This window comes from Balaenoptera acutorostrata, chromosome 1 (genome assembly GCF_949987535.1).
Source record: "Balaenoptera acutorostrata chromosome 1, mBalAcu1.1, whole genome shotgun sequence".
NCBI lineage: Eukaryota > Metazoa > Chordata > Mammalia > Artiodactyla > Balaenopteridae > Balaenoptera > Balaenoptera acutorostrata.
Window position 1 is genome coordinate 16,387,276 of NC_080064.1, and position 20,105 is coordinate 16,407,380.

Below are 20,105 nucleotides of genomic sequence, written 5' to 3' on the forward strand. Positions count from 1 at the left end.
ACTGGAGGGGTAAACAGTAAGGATCTCAATTAAGAATTTGTTAGGTTGGGACTTCCCTGGTGGCACAGTGGTTAAGAATCCGCCTGCTAATGCAGAGGACACGAGTTCGAGACCTGGTCTGGGAAGATCCCACATGCCGCAGACCAACTGAGCCCGTGTGCCACAACTACTGAAGCCCACACTCCTAGAGCCTGTGCTCTGCAACAAGAGAAGCCACTGCAATAAGGAGCCCGCACACCGCAACGAGTAGCTGCCGCTCGCCACAACTGGAGAAAGCCTGCGCACAGCAGCTAGAGAAGACCCAACGCAGCCAAAAATAAATTAATTAATTTAAAAAAATTTTTAGGTTAATATCTCTTTTAAAAAATTAAGTACTTAAGAAAAATGTTAGTGCTATGATTTTCTGACAAGTTAGAAAGGGACAAGTAGTAAAGAGTCCATATAATGGGATATCATTCAAGTATCAATCAGATATTCTGCTGACTTACAACAATTTATAATGAAGGTTATTCATGTAAAATTCTTTGTTTTCCTCATGTAACATATATTGTCACATAATTTAGATTTCACTAAGAATTAGGAGATGTAAGCCCTATAGCTGAACTGTCCAACAGGTAGCCACTAGCCATATTTAGTTACTTAAATTTAATTTAATTTAAAATTCAGTTCTTCAGCCACAATGCACAATTCAAGCACTCAATAGTCACATGTGGCTAGTAGCCACTATAGTGAACAGCACAGATACAGAAGATTTTCTTCATCACAGAAAGTTCTATTAGACAGTGTTACCGTAGAAGATTATGTCAGATGGAGGAAAGAAACCCTTAAGGATTCTGTCAGGAAGAAGAAAGTGTTCTATCAGATCATAATGCAGAGTCTGGGAAACAAGCATCCTTGGAGAACACTTCATTCATAGGTAAAAATAGCTTGGGAAAGGGGAAAGGTAGGCTGTCTCACTGCTAAAGGAAACTGACACTTATCAAGGGCCCATTATGTGTCAGGCACTGTGACAGGCTGGTACTTTTATTCGTCACAATACCCTTAGGAAACATGCTGTTATTATGACACCTCAATATTACATCATTTGTAAGCATATTTTATCCATTTCACAGATAAGAAAGCTGAAGTCCAAGGTTAGTCTGCAGAAAAGGTTAGACTGAATCCCACTTATGCCAACTCTCAACCTGTATTTTCTTCACTGTCTCTGCTGCAATCCTACAACTCCTTGTGAGGAAGGCACCAGATAAAACTGCCCATCACTGGCCTACATCAAGCTCTGAAAAATACAAGAGTTCTGGTGATGAGACTGCAAAGATGCTTGGCTAGATTTCCTAACCATTAAACTCTGATATGCCAGGTCTGGCCCCAGAGGCACACCCAAAGTCTTCATTTATTTTATTTTCCAAATCTAAGAAAATGTCTAGAGCAATACAAATATTTCTCTACCAAGGACTAGGACTTCAAATGTAACAGCACAACTTGGAGAACAGAAACCTTTAGAGGTCATATTGGAAGGAGGGGATAAACATAAGCCAGCTGTTTCTTTTTTTTAACTCTTTTTGCAAAAAGAACCAAACTACAATAGGAAAACATGCATAGTCTCAATGCTTGCCCCAGGTAACATACTCCTTGATGCCAAACACTGTTTTTTATGAAGCTTATTATTTGTTTAAGCTAAATCCAATTAATTTGAACACTGTGTGAACTAAAATCACGTATCAACATACTGCAAAATGTTTTTGTTCCACAAACACTTTAAAATACCAATTCCCTGGTTTTCCTCATAATGCAAAGACTATTCAGCCATAGTATATAACCAACACTTGCTATTTCTTGTGAAATCCAAAAGTAAAATAAGGACAGGAACATAAGTAACTTTAAACCACAATTACACAAACTTCAATGACCAAAGACATGAAGTTAGTAACACAAGCCAGATCTACATTATACCAAGTCACTTGTTTTAATTCTGGGTGTACGTTCTGTTCTTTCCGTTTCTAATTACCTTGGGATTTTCAAACATCAGAATAAAAATAGTTCACATATTTCTAAAGCCAAGAGTGTTCTGCATATAAAATAACTTAGGACTACTTTCTTTTACCTTTGAAGAAAACTGTTATTCTAAGCTAAAGCTCTCTTCAGATTATAAAATGCAAAAAGAATAGAACATCCTTATTAATCTAAAGAATCCCTGCAAAAGCCAAAAATTAATTGTACCAGGAAGATGATGTGGCTGACATAATACTAGTTAGAACATGGTATCCCTGACTTGAGGGACTCAAAAAGAGCCCTGGCTGGCCACACATAAAGATCTTCTAAATAAAAGCAGTTCCAAGAAACATACACATCCTATAGCAGTTTCTTGGTTGTATTAAACTAAAAATGTTTACCATCCAAAATCTTGTTATTTGTCTCATTTCAATTCTGATAACTTCATTTTACAAAGAAAAAATATATAGGTTCTAGATTACTAGATTATTAGTTTTCTTTTCCCAAGCAACTATCTTCAAATAGCTCATCTAAATAACTATTGATTTTTTTTTCTTTGCATCGTTTTGCCAACTAAAAATTGGCACTTGCCATCTGCCTCTACAAGGATTAAATCACAAGCTGCTGCAGCCGCTGACCTTCAACACACGTTTAAAAGAGTTCAGGGTGGCGATCAGGAATGAGGCCCTCTGTGCTCTGGGAAAAACTGGCAGAACAGGCCTTTAGATAGTTAGATATTTTCAGAAGAAGATTTTATGAGCCCAATACTTGTATCTAGAAAAGCACTAAAATCATTCATGGTGACGTCTGCTCCTCGTGACTAGCAGTAACCTTCACGAGACTAGCAGCAAACTTCTGCAAAAAAATGTGTGCTTGATTACATGTACTCCTCCTTCACCAAAATCACATATATAACTGACCTTCGCTCCCTCTACCTCTTTGGAGGAGTTTCTCAGAGCTATCTGAGATGCTGTCTCCCAGGCTATAGTCCTCATTTTGCCCCAAATAAAACTGAACTCACAACGCTCACCTTGTGCATTATATTTAGTCAACAGTTTATAGAACCAATTGTTACTAAACATCCACGAGAAGTTATGTATTTACTATGGGACTTTAGGAACATCAATCATAGGAAACATCATCCAGCATCAAATTATTCTGTAAAAAAACTGAGATCAAAGCATGAAAGGATATATGATTGGAAAGGTAGTCTCTGATGAATAATGTAATAAAGGAGAAATGAGAAATCTATTCACTAATTCTAACTAGTCAAGACTAACTCTAACCCTTGATTTAATCCTTTCTGGCCAAAGCAAACAGCCGTAGATGAAAAAACCATTTGGGCCTTCAACTTTGAGTCTTAATCACAACAAACTAAAAATATCCCAGGACAAAGATGTTTTCCCTTAAAAAATGTATTTTCTGTATACCACTCAACTTTTGTTATCAACTGTATCGCTTTCATTATGCAAGCCTCTATATGTCTTGTTTTGTATTATGAGCATGAATCCATGCTTCTCCATGAACCTCTTAGGGTTTAGGTCTCTACTTGGCTTACGTTTGAGGAGAAGATCTCTTAAATACAGACTTTGGCCAGGGATTCTTTTTTTTTTGTCTTTCAAGCTTTTATTTAAGAGCACTACGATGGATTTTAGATCTTGTTGAACGCAGCCACGTCCATAGACTGCACATACTCGTCAAAAGCAGTGATCTGCTCCTCCAGCATATCCGTTCCAACTTTATCGTCTTCAACTACAAACTGTATTTGAAGTTTTTTAATTCCATACCCCACCGGAACTAGTTTAGAACAGCCCCAGACTAAGCCGTCTGCTTGAACGCTTCTGACGCACTCCTCTAGTTTTGCCATATCTGTCTCATCATCCCAAGGTTTCACATCTAATAAGATGGAAGACTTTGGCCAGGGATTCTTAAATGGGAAATAGTATCACCTCCACAGAGTGTATCTGGAAATGTAGGAAGGTGTATTTTGTTTTGCTTTTTAAATTGTCATTGGGGGAATTCCACTGGCATGTATGGCCCAAAAGTTGCTAAAGGAACTGCAATATACAGGGCAGTTTTTCATAACTGCTTATTTCATCCAAAATGCCAATACCAACTCCACAGTGAAATAAGCTGAACTGGCTCCTACATCCATGGATACGAGACAGCAAACTCTTCCTAACAGTGTACTCCATGCTGTTCCACAACGCTGGTTCAACTACATGCTGCTCAGCAGTATCACTTCAACCACACTCTCCCCTCCTCTATTTCTCCAAGGTAGCTACTGCAGCAGCCTGAGCCAAGGTTATGTATTTCCTTACTCACTTAATTCTGTGAGGTATAAAGAAAAAAATTTTCATGGTATTTAGGAAGGAAGAATACCAGAGTAAAAGCGGCCAGCTGCCCGAAGTTTCTGTATCCAAAAGCAATGCTCTGGATTTATGCTGCATCTCAAGAACCCATCTTCAAGAACTAGTGTGGGTTTCTTGCTAAAAGATAAATAATAAATATATATACATATATAGTTCTACTTTTTTAATGGTTGAAACATGCTGTAATTTCACAAGCATCATCCTACAAATAAATGAAGGATAATCTGCCAATACTTTCTTTGAGACATATTACACATGAAAAATGATTTCAGCATAGAAATTAACCTTTTCTCAGTAAGATTTCTTAAAGTTTTCCTTGGTTGTTGGAATTAAATAAAGATAAAGTGTATCACAAACCTTCAGGCTCAGAAGAAAGTTTTAAAAATAGATTTTCCCAGGCTTCCCTGGTGGCGCAGTGGTTGAGAATCTGCCTGCCAATGCAGGGGACACAGGTTCGAGCCCTGGTCTGGGAGGATCCCACATGCCGCGGAGCAACTAGGCCCGTGTGCCACAACTACTGAGCCTGCGCGTCTGGAGCCTGTGCTCCACAACAAGAGAGGCCGCGATAGTGAGAGGCCCGCGCACCACAATGAAGAATGGCCCCCGCTTGCCACAACTAGAGAAAGCCCTCTCACAGAAACGAAGACCCAACACAGCCAAAAATAAATAAATTAAAATAAGTAAAATTTTTTTAAAAAGGCACACCTGGTATTCTTTAAAAAAAAAACCCAAAAAACAAATAGATTTTCCCAAAGATGACAACATATAAAGGCTTAAATACAACATCCCTATCTGAGGACCACTGCAACTGAACCCAAGCAATAGAAACACTTAGCCTTATATGAAGGAGCTCAGAAACCTTTTTACTGAATCACTAGTTTCTTTTTACTCTGCTTCTTGAACAGAGATCTTCCAGCTTTCTGTCAGGAGTAACTGGCTTTACCCCTGACTAAAATGCAAACCCTGCCTTTATTATGGCCCTTGACTAGATTTGTTACCAAAAAAATGTATAATCAATCTTTTTACCTAAGAGATTATCTATTTTTTTAATTATTAGTAATCTTATCCTCTAGATTCATAGTCTATGTCACTCTGCTAATCATTTTATTTGTATTATCTCATTTACTCTTCACATTAGTCCTGAGATGGTATTGATACTGTCCCCATTTTACAGATGAGAAAACTGAGGCTGAGAGCAGTAAGTAGATTGCCCAAGAACACCCAGTTAATAAGGAAGAGTTAAATCTAGGTCTAGCTGACATCAAAGTCTAAGCTCTTAAAGTATTTTAACAATGCTATCTCTATCAAGTAAAAGATACCCCTGAGTTTTCTTTATCATATCCAAAGAATTGCCATCCACTTCATACAACCACCTCTGAGTTCTCCTGCAAAATGTCTTTAACACCTCAAAATTTGCTTGGCTTTTACATCGTCCAAATTGGAAAGACTGTATTTTGAGAAGTAGAGCTTTGTATTAAATCACTGCTAGATAATGAAGGGCTTCAATTAAACAATAACCATTTACTCAGTAATAAGAATTCTAAATATGATACCACAGGTAAACGCTGGTAATATTCCTCTCTTTTATCAAACCATACTAAGTTGCATGACAATATTAAAAGTAGCCAACACTTACTGGCTGCTTATTTTATGGTAGCTGACTTACATATATTATCTGTGATGTAAAGGGTATTTATCCCATTTTACATAAGAGGAAACTGAGGCTCAGAAAAAGAACTGCTTAACTCAGCTGGTAGGTTACACAGTAGACTGGTAATATAAACCCAGATCTATCAGATTTAGAATTTAGTAGGCTCTTTCTACTATAGAATGAGAAAATGTTTCAGAACACTTTGGGGAAAAAACCCTGCAAGTCTTTTTCTTTCTCCCAAACCATCCCTTCTAGTATATTCCTGCTAAATAAACTAGTGTCTGCATATACATTTTTGAAATTTTAATTTATACAATTACTTCATTTAAAAGAACAAATAGGCTAAAAATATTAAAATTAAATAAGGTATCTATTTTCTATATATCCTAAGAATAAAGATAATTCTATGCAGCAAATGAATGTATATTATTGTTAATGAATCTGTTATTAGGTCTAAGTTAGTAACTGAGATTAAGTGGTTTTAGAAATACTAATGCTATTTTATACACATCAATACAAGTTACATCAGGATGTTAACAGAAAACCCTTAGAATGTTGCCTATTCCATTCAGTTAAATTTAAACTTAATACAGGTATCCACAAAATCTGTAAGGGCTTAATATATCTAAACATTTTCAAGGTCCTCTAAATTCAGAGCAATTATTTTTTGGAAAGTAAAAAAACTCTATTATTTTTAAACTGTGTAATAAACAGAAGGAAATTGGTTTGTTAATAACAAAATGCTGTGAAATACAAAAAGAACTGTATTACCTCAGACCGAAGCTACTCCGGAAAAGAGTAGTTTGAGTGGGTCCATGGAATGGCAGCATTCTAAGAGTCAGAAACTACTAAAGCCCCCACCTATTAGTTAAGGGTAATAGTGAAGGGGCAAGGGTACAGTACCTGATGATGGGCAGGTCGAGGCCCCGCTGCAAACTGAGAAAAGGAGGGAAAACAAACACAAAAGGAAAGGCACAAAGAGTCAGAAACACCACAACAAAAACCAAAATGTCACACATTATGCCAAAAGAAATAAAACCCACAAGAAAAAAAAACACAAACAGTCAAAGCTTTGCTGCAGGACAGTGACAGACAGGTACTGAGAGTCAAGAGGTTAACACCTCTACCAGAAATAGTTTGCCATTTATCAGCTGGGAGAGAAACAGCTAAGCTGTTAGGCACATAAAGGTGCTTCTCTGAAAGGAATTTTTTTAAACCCTAAAATAAAGCAAAAGAAAGTTTGAAACACTAAGTGGTTATATTAAGACGAACATATGAAAAGTCAACTATGCTTATGCAACTGATGTAACTAGAGGGAATGAGAAATGCTTTTACATTACAAGAAATAGCCAGGAGGTAATTATAATGTCCAGCAGGAAATAAAGAATGTAATAGGATGGATTTCAAATTTACTTAAGTTAAATGGATATCTCACACATGAAATGGAAATTTCAGTATCTTCCTTTGTTTCTTGGAGTTAAAGATTAAAATTTATCTATTATAAATATATAAGCATATATAAATATATGTAAAATATATGTATGATATATAAATATATGTAAATATATAAATAATTATATATATTTAAATTCAATTTACTAGTAATGTTTAATACCAGGCATATGAAAGCAAACAGTAGTAAAGAACATCATTCTGTAACATGAGTAATCAAAGTGGTACTATTATAAGCTCAAGAAGAAAAAAAGAGTAAAAGAAGTCAAATCTCTCAATTACTATTTATACACAACAGCACAAGACTGTATACATGTACCTACTGCTATCTGATATTGAGAATAAAAGCCAAAGAAAACCTAACTTCTTAGCTAAATCATAGAGTACTTGAAAGCAGATAATACATATTCCAACTCTTACTTTCACTAACTTAGAATGGAAGAAAAAGCTTTTTCACCCATCAAATTTTAAATACAAAATCTCTAAGATCAAATAATTCTTCATCAGAGCAAAACTGGGCTTCCAAAGTGATTTTACTAAAAAGAACAGAGGAATTATTCGGGCACGTAGAGTCATGTACTGGCTACCTACACATTAACTACTGAAACGTTAACCACCCTCTTTAACAGTTAACAGAAAATATTTAGTAAGCAGTTTTGAATGCAAACCTTATAAGATTTTACTTGAAACATTTAAAGAGCTAAAATACATATTTTCCTTCAGTTGTTTGAGCCTTCCTTCCGTTAGCTCATTATAATGGGTAAACCAGACTGAAGATGAACTAAGAAACAAACCCTCATACTCAGAATTTAAGTTACCCACAATAGCATATGCAAGAGATTTGGAATTATTTCCTCCACTGCCATTATTTAATATAAAAAATTTTCAAGAAATTGCAGTGGGTCACAAGCCACAATGTAGGAAATGACTGAAGACAGCTCTATCAAGAATTTACCTTAGAAGCTAAAATATATACCTATTATTCAAGTAATGAAAAGTACCTTAACATATTTTGAAGTTATTCAGTACAACTTAATGAGCTCTCCATGACCTGTACGATTAAAGTGTGTTAGCCAGCCATTATATCTGCTAACAACCATTGTAAAATAGTTTTTCAGAATGACGATAATGGCAGCTACAGTTCTTGAAGAACACTTTCTCTTCAAAGAAACTGATGTCTTATATTTTCAGTTTTCCAACTATGAAAAGAACACAGATCAAACCTCTACTATGGACATCAAGCTTCAAGAATAGGTTAATACCACCCAGGTGGTATTAAAGTGGAGGGGGGGGTAGAAGTGAGATGTTTCTTCATGACACTTTTGAAGGAAATGGGAGAGAAGGGCCACGTTAAAAAAATTAACCTTAGTACAGTAGTACCTGTCTTATCACTGTTCCACAGAAAGGCCCCATTTCTAAGGCTCTAAAATAAAAGTTGAAACTTTATATATTTGGAATGTTCCAGTCAAAAGAGAATTTTCTATGAGCAAGAGGAGTACCTTATAAAATTACACATATATTAAAAAAAAAAAGTTAGTGGGAAAGTACCCTAGTCTATTTTGCACTAGTCACCATTGGCTATTGAGTTTTTCATTTGTAATGACAATAGTCTTAATCCTATGGGTAACTGTAAGCAACAGAACAAACTGTAGTCGCTGCTGGCTCATATTAAAAATAGAAACTTTTGTTTCTTTTTCTTTTTTTTTTTTAAAGAGGGGTCTTTAAGATGGTGAGGACTGTAGATATTAAGGAAAGCAGTCTTCTGTGAACTTGGATCCAATGTTAATGCCACCCACTCACCCACCCACCCACTCACTCACTCTTCTGTGCACAGTTGGTAACTGAGCATGGCCAACATATATTGATATAACTTTGGCACTTAGCACCACAGAATATAAAAATAACCAATGGTTACAGGTTACTGCAAAAGCCAAACTGTCCCCCTCTCCCGATTAAGCATTCAATAGTTTCACTATTTTGGAAGCTATTAAAAAACAAATTACAGTTTAAAGAGTTCCAATACAACCAGAAAATGGAACATATAGGTAGCTTATCACTATTTTTTTTTTACTTTTAAACAAGACTTTCAACAATATAAATTTAACTAAGATACTAAGTATCAAGTAGAAATACAGGCACAAAGATCACCTCAAGGAGGGAGGGGGGCCACTTGAAGCCAGTTGGATTGCAAAGGCAGCTGTCCAGGGAAGAACAGAGAAGCCTAAACTGTGCAATTGCCAATGGCCCATTAATGCAGAAATAGAACGGAGTAAGCTTTAGCTGCTCTACAAAGCCATGGGAAGAGTCCCTTCCTTAGTGCAACAGCTTACCTCTCCTCACCAGTTGGGACAGCTGTGGGATGGATGAGACTAGACTATGGCAACTTGGGATGTCAGAAGAAATGCAATCCTGCCAAATTCCAAACCCAACTTCACCCTCCCAGCACCAACACAAATGAAGCAAAGAAAATTGGACCCAAAACAACAAGCAAGAGTAGTGTGGGGTCTGCTAGTCTTGCACTTGTTTTGGGGTACGTAATGGAATGTTATGTGTGTGGTTTTTAGTAATGGGGGTGGTAATGGTCACTAGCAGAGCAGATGGTAAAAATTGCATAGAGGATAGTGTCTGAAGAGTTTATGACCACAGAAAAATGGCTGACAACTATAGACAGTTTTCCCCTTGATATTCAATTATAAAATGGAAAGAGGGAAAAAGAAGCCTTGAAATTTATCTTTTAAAATCAAATTCATCTGAAAGGGATATCCCTCTTCAAGTTTAAAATAAAGAAGAATCTAAACCCCAAATTACTCCTGTCTAATTCCCAATAGAGAAGACCCACCCAATTTGTTATTCTTTTCCCCACTGTGCCTGGCAAAAACTGCCATGCTAGGTTAGACTTTCAGAGAGGAAGCAATCAGTGCATTTGTGTTCATCAGCCAATAAATGGATGTGGTCAAAAATAATGAGTGCCAGAGGCACCACTGCCTGCAAGAAGTACAGTTTGTTATATTGCTTACAATGCAGTATTTTATCCAGCCTCTTCCAGCCAAGGACCTGTAAACGGGAGTCTGTTCCAAAACCTTCCTCCTCTTCCAGTTGTCTGTGCAATGTATTGGCACTGTTCTGCTGGGCTGTCAAAAAAACTGGTTTAGAGATGCAGCTCTTCAGTCAGGTTTTGCGCCAGTTCTAACCATGTAAATTTGATTCTTTTTTTTTTTTTCCCCCAATAATTATAAAAGGGGTAGAGGGGTAAAAAGGGCCACAGAATCCTTTGCAATAAGAGCTCACCACAACGTTCCGTGTTTAATGATTAGAACCGGGGCCTATCTAAATTAATCTGGTGAGATCTCAGGCCCACTCCAAGTAGTCAAGTGTCCACATTCCCAAACCACTCTCAGAACAAAACTTGCATCAGACATCTTGTTGACCATTTCGGCAAAAAAACCCAAAAAACAAAAAACAAACAAAAAAACCCAGACAAGCAAACAGGCACTAGGACCAAAGTCCCACCTCCTTAGAATGGTTCCACCCCCTGGGAAGAACCAGGATCTAAGAACAGGTATTGGAGAAGAGGGCAATAGGGAAAAGGAAGGTAGGAGGAGGATAAGAAAGAGATTACATTTTGGTGAAGTCTGTGATCTCCTAGTTCTTTGAGCAATTCTATCACATATTTCAATATTCCTAAATTCATGCATAAAACCAAATGAACAGGAGCTAATGTAATGAAATATTCCTGTACTACAGGCAAAAAAGCAAAGGTGGAGAACCAAAAGAAGATCCCTATATTCTGAGGAAAACACAGAGCTGAGATACAAGTAGGGGTGTGAGAGACAATGTGAGATGTTACAGAAGCACCTTCTAGCAAAAACTAATCATGCAGGGCAGGAAACAACATTCTAAGGAATGGACAGCTGAAGCCACTGTACACTTTTGTGAAACAGAAGGATGAACCTTGAGTAAATTCTCAGTCTTTGCAATACTTATTGCAATCCATGTAAAAGATGAGCAAAGAGGATGATAGCATTTACACTTGTATGACAATTTATTTATTGTCTGAAGAAATAAATACACTATTGGTGTAAGTCATGCGTATGTCCACACAGTCAAATAGTTAGAACTGATCTAGTAACAACGATTCAGAAGTCATACTTCCCAAAACACTGGAATTTCAGAGTCCAGTTAATGAAATTTAATTTACTTTCAAAATCATGCTTTACACTTCTCCTGAATTTTGAACAGTACAAATAACAAATTAAGAGCTGAGATGAAGTGAACTTGAATGCAACCAGAACTTGAATGACACAGAAAAGTAAAAGAAGATAAAAAGCTCCATTTCTTCTTGTTCTTAATAAATTCAAATTATTCCTATAGGAAAGGTCTGAAAATGCAATGCTATCCAATAATAATAGTAATAATAATTTTAAAAATTGTTTTGGTAAAAATTTTCTAAAATCGAGTAAAAATATTAGCCAAAAGAACCTAAGCTACTCCAAACACAAACTTAGGTGGAGAATATTATCTAGAACAAGTTTCTGCTTACTTACCGGAGAACGGGTCTGAGGTTGTGAATTCATTGTCTGAGGAGCTTGAGGGTATACCAACGTGGTTGGACCTGCATTCTGTCCAGAGGGATAAGGGGTCTGTCAAAGAATGGCAAGAACAATATCATAACGTGAGTAAATATGGCATAGTAACTCAAATTCAAGGAGTTTAAAAGTTCAGGAAAGTGTTTATTAATGTGGTTTACAGCTCTACTTTTAAAAACTTATCTTTATCACAATATCCAGCAATTCAGAATCAGTGCAGCTTTGTTAGAAGTTTTCTTAAATCTCCTGATGAGAAGCAATTTCATCACACTACTCAGAATGGTGAGCAATTTAAAACTTATGAATAATTTATTTCTGGAAGTTTCCATGTAGTATTTTCAGACTGTGGTTGACTGCCGTTAACTGAAACCTTGGAAAGTGAAATTGCAGATAAGGAGGGAATACTGTACTTTATTCTCAACAGTTAGTTGGTGGTATACTGAAGCATAAACTTCTGGCTGTCAAGATAATAAATACAGCATTGAGATGTACCCCTTATGAAAACACAGAGAAATGTAATCTCTTTCTACACTTCAAAAAGTTGCATAAGAACTTAGCCCTCTCATAACTAGTGTATTACAGAAAGGAACAGCAGCCAATTTTTTTCACAGAAGATGCTAAAAATGTGCATGCTGGCCATATTTGATCTTATTCAAACTTTTCACCAATATCTTCAACACTAGAGCCATATAAGTAAACACACAACTAACTGCAAAAGAAGTATGTGAATTAACATTCAGGCTCAAGTTCTTTCACTCAGTAGTACCACCCTTACTGTCCACACATAGCTGGTGCTCTATCAATATTGAAACTCTATCATTGCTCTCAAAATGAATACTAATAAAACAAAGAATTTATTTTCCTTTAGCTTAGAATTACTCTTTTAAACAGACAAAAAATAATCAAGTACTTCTTCTCATATTTAAATTGTATGTATGTGAAGAGCTGATGCATACTCTGTACACAAGCAGTTTCACCTGAATGCAAAGCATAACATCTGATGACTGCCACACATGGATGTGATTCCTCTCTCACAATGTATGCCATTGTGCCGTTAGCAATATATATATATTTTTGTTGTTGTTGTTGTTAACGGACTCGGGTCCTCTTTATTTTTTATTTTATTTTTTTAATTTTTGGCTGCCTTGGGTCTTCCTTACTGTGCGCGGGCTTTTTGTAGTTGCGGTGAGAGGAGGCTACTCTTCATTGCGGTGCGCGGGCTTCTCATTGCAGCGGCTTCTCTTGTTGCGGAGCACGGGCTCTAGGCGCGTGGGCTTCAGTAGTTGCAGTACGTGGGCTCAGTAGTTGCGGCACGCTGGCCCTAGGGCACGCGGGTTTCAGTAGTTGTGGTGTATGGGCCCTAGAGCACAGGCTCAGTAGTTGTGGCGCACGGGCTTAGATGCTCTGTAGCATGAGGCAATCTTTCCGGATCAGGGATTGAATCCGTGTCCCCTGCGTTGGCAGGATTCTTAGCCACTGTGCCACCAGGGAAGTCTCCCATTTGCAATATGTTAATAGGTGCATTGATAGAGAAATTTTGCCAATAGCTCACTCAGCTTTCTTGTAGAGAATCTGTCCATTCTTTGTGACTGGTTTTAGAAATTTCAAGGAATGATTTGACTTGTACCTGTTGTTGAGGCAGGGAGTACAACTGTGAAAGATGCCTCTATGCTTTTCCTCTCTTCTCTGCATTTAATGACATGATTAACCAAGTTTATTGATTAAATTATTCTGGGTAACTTCTTCAATATACTATTACACTTTGTTGAAAAACATTGCAAAAGCCTGAATGGGAACATTCTATGAACATGTTTCATAACATCAAATGTATAGAGAACTAGGGATAGATAGTCATTTTGATAGTCATCATAGATTTTGTTCGTACTTTCCTTTTCAAATACCTTCAAAGTTATCACAAAGATTTACTTCTCCAAGACTATATACATGAATGCTTTATATTTAAATGGCAATCCAGTTCACTGTACAAGTTTACAAGTAGAGACATATTCTCATTTTCATCATTACTTTCAAGTTTCAAAGAACTCTCTTAAGTCACTGACTTTTTTTATTAACTGGAGGTAACAACAAAAACTAGCAAATGGTGGTAACTGACTATCTGTTAACGGAATGCCAGTGAAGGAAGACAAGCCAATCAAAACACACTTTGTACTGCATACATAACCTTTAAGTCCATAATAACTATTTAAAAAACAGTGATTGTGACAATTAAAGATAGAAATCTGAGGGTGAATCCCATTACAACACAGAACACACTAACAGCAACTTAGGTCCAGATGCTGACGGTTTTCAAAATAAGGATATGTGAAAAAATTAATAAGATTTTCAATATAGAAGGGAATTAAGCAAACAAAAATAATTATAGCATTTAGATAGCTCTTAATATGTTTCAGAAACCATTCTAAGCACTTCACATATGACATGGAGATGAAAGGTTATTTCTTTTAAAACACTCACTTCCCCTTAAATAAATACTGCCGTAAAGACTAATTTCAATATTGTGCACATGTGTGCGGACACACATCTGATTTAAAAATTATGTAGCCATAGTCTTTCAAAGAGCTATCAGGTGATACTTACCAAATTTTAAATAAGCTTATCCTTTTACTCCACAATTCCATTTCAAGAAATTGACCCTAAAGATAAATTCATAATGGCAAAAAATAAAGAAGCACTCCATATTTCCATTTATAAGAGAGAGGTTAAAGTAAGCTATAGTCAGTCTAAGAGAGAACGTAGTGTAATCTTTGAGCTAAGAAAGAATGAGGTAAATCTACATACACTGTCATGGAAAGATATCTATAATATTAAGTGACATAAGCAAATCATAGAATTAGTAAGAATAAAAATCCTATTTGTGTAGTGTTTTTTGATATATGCTAATAGTATACTCAAAGATGTCTTGGGAAGACATATAGCAAACTTAAAATTGCTACTTTGCAGAAATAGAATTGAAAGGGGGATATAGGATACAACTTGTAGGTTTTATTTTATATACTCTGTATTAAGGGCACACCTCATTTTATTGTGCTGCATGTTACTGCACTTCACAGATACTTTGATTTTTACAAATTGAAGGTTTGCAGGAACCCTGCATCAAGCATGTCTTTTTTTTTTTTAAGTATAGTTGATTTACAATGTGGTATTAGTTTCAGGTGTACAGCAAACTGATTCAGTTATATGTATCTACATATATCCTTTTTCAGATTCTTTTCCATTATAGGTTATTACAAGGTATTGAATATAGTTCCCTGTGCTATATAAGCATGATTATCAACTCTATTTTCCCAGTAACACTTGCTCACTTCATGTCTCTGTGTCACATTTTGGTAATTCTCGCAATATTTTAAACTTTTTCATTATTATTATTATATTTGCTATGGTGACCTGTGATCAGTGATCTTTGATGTTACTATTATAATTGTTTTGGGGCACCATGAACTACACCCATATAAGTCGGCGAACTTAATCCATAAATGCTGTGTGTATTCTGACTGCTCCACTGACAAGCTGTTCCCCATCTCTCTCACTCTCCTCGGGCCTCCCTATTCCCTGAGACACAACAGTATTGAAATTAGGCCAATTAATAACCCTGCGTTGGCCTCCAAGTGTTCAAGTGAAAGAAGCGTCCCATGTCTCTCATTTTAAATCAAAAACTAGAAATGATTAAGCTTAGCGAGGAAAGCATGTCGAAAGCTGAGATGGGCAGGAAGATAGGCCTCTTGCGCCAGACAGTTAGCCAAGTTGTGAATGCAAAGGAAAAGTTACTTCTTGAACGAAACTAAAACTGCTATTTCAGTGGACACACGAATGGTAAGAAAACAAAACAGTCTTATTGCTGATATGGAGAAAATTTTAGTGGTCTGGAGAGATCAAACCGGCAACAACATTCCTTTAAGCCAAAACCTAACCCAGAGCAAGGTCCTAACTCTCTTTAGTTCTGAAGGCTGAGAGAGGTGAAGAATTTGCAGGAGGAAAGTTTGAAGCTGGCAGAGGTGGTTGGTTCATGAGGTGTTAGGAAAGAGGCTTGTATTTGTATGTCTCCATAACATACAAATACAAGGTGAAGCCACAAGTGCTGATACAGAAGCTGCAGCAAGTTACCCATAATATCTAACTAAGGTAAGGAATGAAGGTGGCTACACTAAACTACAGATTTTCAGTGTAGATGAAACAGCCTTCCATTTAAGAAGATGCCATCTAGGACTTTCATAGCTAGAGAGAAGAAGTCAATGTCTGGCTTCAAAGCTTCAAAAGACTGGCTGACTCTCTTGTTAGGGGCTAATGCATCTGGTGACTTTTAGCTGAAGTCCGTGCTCATTTATCATTCCGAAAATCCTAGGGCCCTTAAGAATTCTGCTAAATCTACTCTGCCTGTGTTCTATGCATGGAACAGCAAAGCCTGGATGACAACACATCTGTTGGCAGCATGGTTTACTGAATACTTTAAGCCCACTGTTGAGACCCACTGCTCAGAAAAAATGATGCCTTTCAAAATATTACTGCTCGTTGACAATGCACCTGGTCACCCAAGGGCTCTGAAGGAGATGTACGAGATTAATGATGTTTTCCTGCCTGCTCACACAGCATCCATTCTGCAGCCCGTGAATCAAGGAGTAATTTCAACTTTCAGGTCTTATTATTTAATGAATACATTTCGTAAGACTATTTAGCTGCCATAGATAGTGATTCCTCTGATGGATCTGGGCAAAGTAAATTGAAAACCTTCTGGAAAGGAGTCACCATTCTGGATGTCACGAAGAACATTCGTGATTCATGAGAAGAGGTCAACATGCCAACAGTAACAGGAGTTTGGAAGAAGTTGATTCCAACTCCTGCGGGGTTCAAGACTTCAATGGAGGAGTCACTGTAGATGTGGTAGAAACAGTAAGAGAACTAGAATTAGAAGTGGAGCCTGAAGATGTGACTGAACTGCTGCAATCTCATAATAAAACTCTGTGACAGATGAGGAGTTGCTTCTTACGGATGAGCAAAGAAAGGGTTTCTTGAGATGGATTCTAATCCTGGTGAAGACTACTGAAATGACAAGAGAGGATTTAGAATATTACATAAATTTAGCTGATAAAGCAGTGGCAGGTTTTGAGAGGACTGACTTCAGTATTTTGTTTTTTTAATTCTTATTTTATTTATTTGTTTTTGGCTGTGTTGGGTCTTCGCTGCTGCACGCGGGCTTTCTCTAGCTGCAGTGAGCGGGGGCTACTCTTCATTGCGGTGCGCGGGCTTCTCATTGCAGTGGCTTCTCTTGTTGCGGAGCATGGGCTCTAGGCACGCGGGCTTCAGTAGTTGTGGCTCGCAGACTCTAGAGCGCAGGCTCAGTAGTTGTGGCACGTGGGCTCAGTGGTTGTGGCTCGCGGACCCTAGAGCGCAGGCTCAGTAGTTGGCGCACGGGCTTAGTTGCTCCGTGGTATGTGGGATCTTCCCGGACCGAGGATCGAACCCGTGTCCCCTGCACTGGCAGGCAGATTCTTATCCACGGCGCCACCAGGGAAGCCCTGACTTCAGTTTTGAAAGACGTTTTACTGTGGGTAAAATGCTATCAAACAGCCTTGCTTGCTACAGGGAAGTCGTTCGTGAAAAGAAGAGTCAGTTGATGTGGCAGACTTCAATCTTATTTTACTTTAAGACCACCCCAGCCTTCAGCAGCCACCACCCTGGTCAGTCAGCAGCATCAACATCGAGGCGAGACCCTCCACCAGCAAAAAGATTATGACTTGCTGAAGGCTCAGATGATGGTTAGCATTTTTAACAATAAAGTACAGTTGACCCTCAAAAAACAGGGGTTTGATCTGTGTGGGTCCAATTACATGCGTATATTTTTCAATAAATACTACAGTGCTTCATGATGTATGTAAGTCAAATCAGTATGCTGTACACCCTACTGATACAGCACTGTTTGTCAATTACACCTCAGTAAAACTAGGGGAAATAAATAAATACTACAGTACTACACAATCTGTGGTTGGTTGAATCTGCAGACGTGGAACCAGGCATACAAAGTGCCAACTATGGGACTTAAACATCCATGGATTTTGGTATGTGTGGTGGGCCCTGGAACCAATCTCCCAAGTTGTTCAAGGGTCCACTGCGTTTTTTAATTAAGGTACGTACATTGATTTTCTTAGACATAATGCTATTGCACACTTTATGCACTATCGTATATAGTGTTAACATAACTTTTATATGCACTGGGAAACCAAAAAATTTGTGTGAATTGCATCACTGCAATATTCGCTTTATTGCAGTGTTCTGGAACCAAATCCACAATATTGCCGTGGTATGCCTATATGTATTTTTCCTTTTTCAAAAGAATTGATTACTTTTATAATAAAAACTCATTGAAGCTAAACTCTGTGATAGCTTCCCTTCTCTTCAACTTCCCTTCATGTGATAGAAAATAGTAAAGCAAACCAGAAAATCCAGTAGGAGGTCTGTATTTTGCGAAGTTTTAAATATTTCTGGAAAACAACTGAAATATGGTCTCATAAATCACAATGAAAACTAAATCAACAATATTTATGGAAATGTAACACAAAGACACTATGCTGTGGGCTATGTGCCTAAATGAGGCCAATAACATATGTTTACTGGTTTTTTTTTTGTTTTTTTTTAATTAATTAATTTATTTATTTATTTATGGCTGTGTTGGGTCTTCGTTTCTGTGCGAGGGCTTTCTCTAGTTGTGGCAAGCGGGGGCCACTCTGCATCGCGGTGCACGGGCCTCTCATTATCGCGGCCTCTCTTGTTGAGGAGCACAGGCTCCAGATGCCCAGGCTCAGTAATTGTGGCTCACGGGCCTAGCTGCTCCGCGGCATGTGGGATCTTCCCAGACCAGGGCTTGAACCCGTGGTCCCCTGCATTGGCAGGCAGATTCTCAACCACTGCGCCGCCAGGGAAGCCCTGTTTACTGGTTTTTTAAGCTTCAAGAAATCCACAATTTAAGCAATAAAGAGATAGATAATAGATGTACGTAGTATTTACTCAGTATGATCCTTTGTAGTCATTAAAAAAGATACAGAGGAGCATTTAATGACATGGAAAGAATGATATTGATAGAGAATGCTGAAATAAGCACATATAGGTACAGAATGTTGGTAGTATTTCAAGTCACTAGAGAAATACCTAAATTACTTAATAAATTGTGTTGGGATGACTAGATAATCATCTAGGGGGAAGGAGGATATATACACTCAACTCATGATAGCAAAAAATTCCAGATTGATTAAAAATGTTGGAATGTAAAACATGACACTTTAAAGGTACCACAGGCAAATCTATTTCTGTCATCTTAGAGCTGGGAATTACTTTTTTTAAAAAAATAAATTAATTTTATTTATTTATTTTTGGCTGCGTTGGGTCTTTGTTGCTGTGCACAGGCTTTCTCTAGTTGCAGCAAGCAGGGGCTACTCTTTGTTGCGGTGCACGGGCTTCTCATTGCGGTGGCTTCTCTTGTTGCGGAGCACGGGCTCTAGGCGTGCAGGCTTCAGTAGTTGTGGCTCGTGGGCTCTAGAGCGCAGGTTAAGTAGTTGTGGCACACGGGCTTAGTTGCTCCACGGCATGTGGGATCCCGGACCAGGGCTCAAACCCCTCTCCCCTGCATTGGCAGGCAGATTCTTAACGACTGCGCCACCAGGGAAGCCCTACTTTTAAAATCTAAATAAAAACAGTACCTATGGATACACCAATTATTTTTTTAAAATAGACTATTACTATAAATTTATAAAAGTTCTCAATTTTGTTTTAATATTTTTCTTTATAACTGTATGTGTGTATATATATACATATATATGCATTAATGTGTTCCTTCATTCTTATTAACTAGCTATTAGAGGATATAAATAGTGAGAAACTCTTCTATCAAATAAATGTTTGACATCTAAATCTGGCCAGAGAAGTAAAGATAATACCTTAAAGTCTAGACCAGCACTTTGACCATATTGGCATCCACAATGCTTCCAAGCACCTTCAACCTCTTACAATTGTCTTCCTGAGAGCTACACAACCAGTGTAAATAAAAAT

The 20,105-nt window shown here is 37.5% G+C and overlaps 1 protein-coding gene across 17 annotated transcripts in view; it reads right to left on the reverse strand.

The window, feature by feature from the left end:
- Positions 1-20,105, reverse strand: part of EIF4G3 (eukaryotic translation initiation factor 4 gamma 3) — a 398,991-nt gene that overhangs the window by 187,608 nt on the left and 191,278 nt on the right. For 7 of the 17 annotated variants that reach the window (XM_057547082.1, XM_057547087.1, XM_057547064.1 and 4 more), the window contains 3 exons: positions 12,009-12,104; positions 10,482-10,595; positions 6,916-6,948 (listed from right to left, as the gene is read on the reverse strand). In XM_057547082.1, coding sequence (XP_057403065.1) covers positions 6,916-6,948; positions 10,482-10,595; positions 12,009-12,104 — 243 coding nt within the window. The remainder of the gene's footprint in view (positions 1-6,915; positions 6,949-10,481; positions 10,596-12,008; positions 12,105-20,105) is intronic. The other 10 variants (XM_057547118.1, XM_057547106.1, XM_057547100.1 and 7 more) reach the window with 3 other exon arrangements.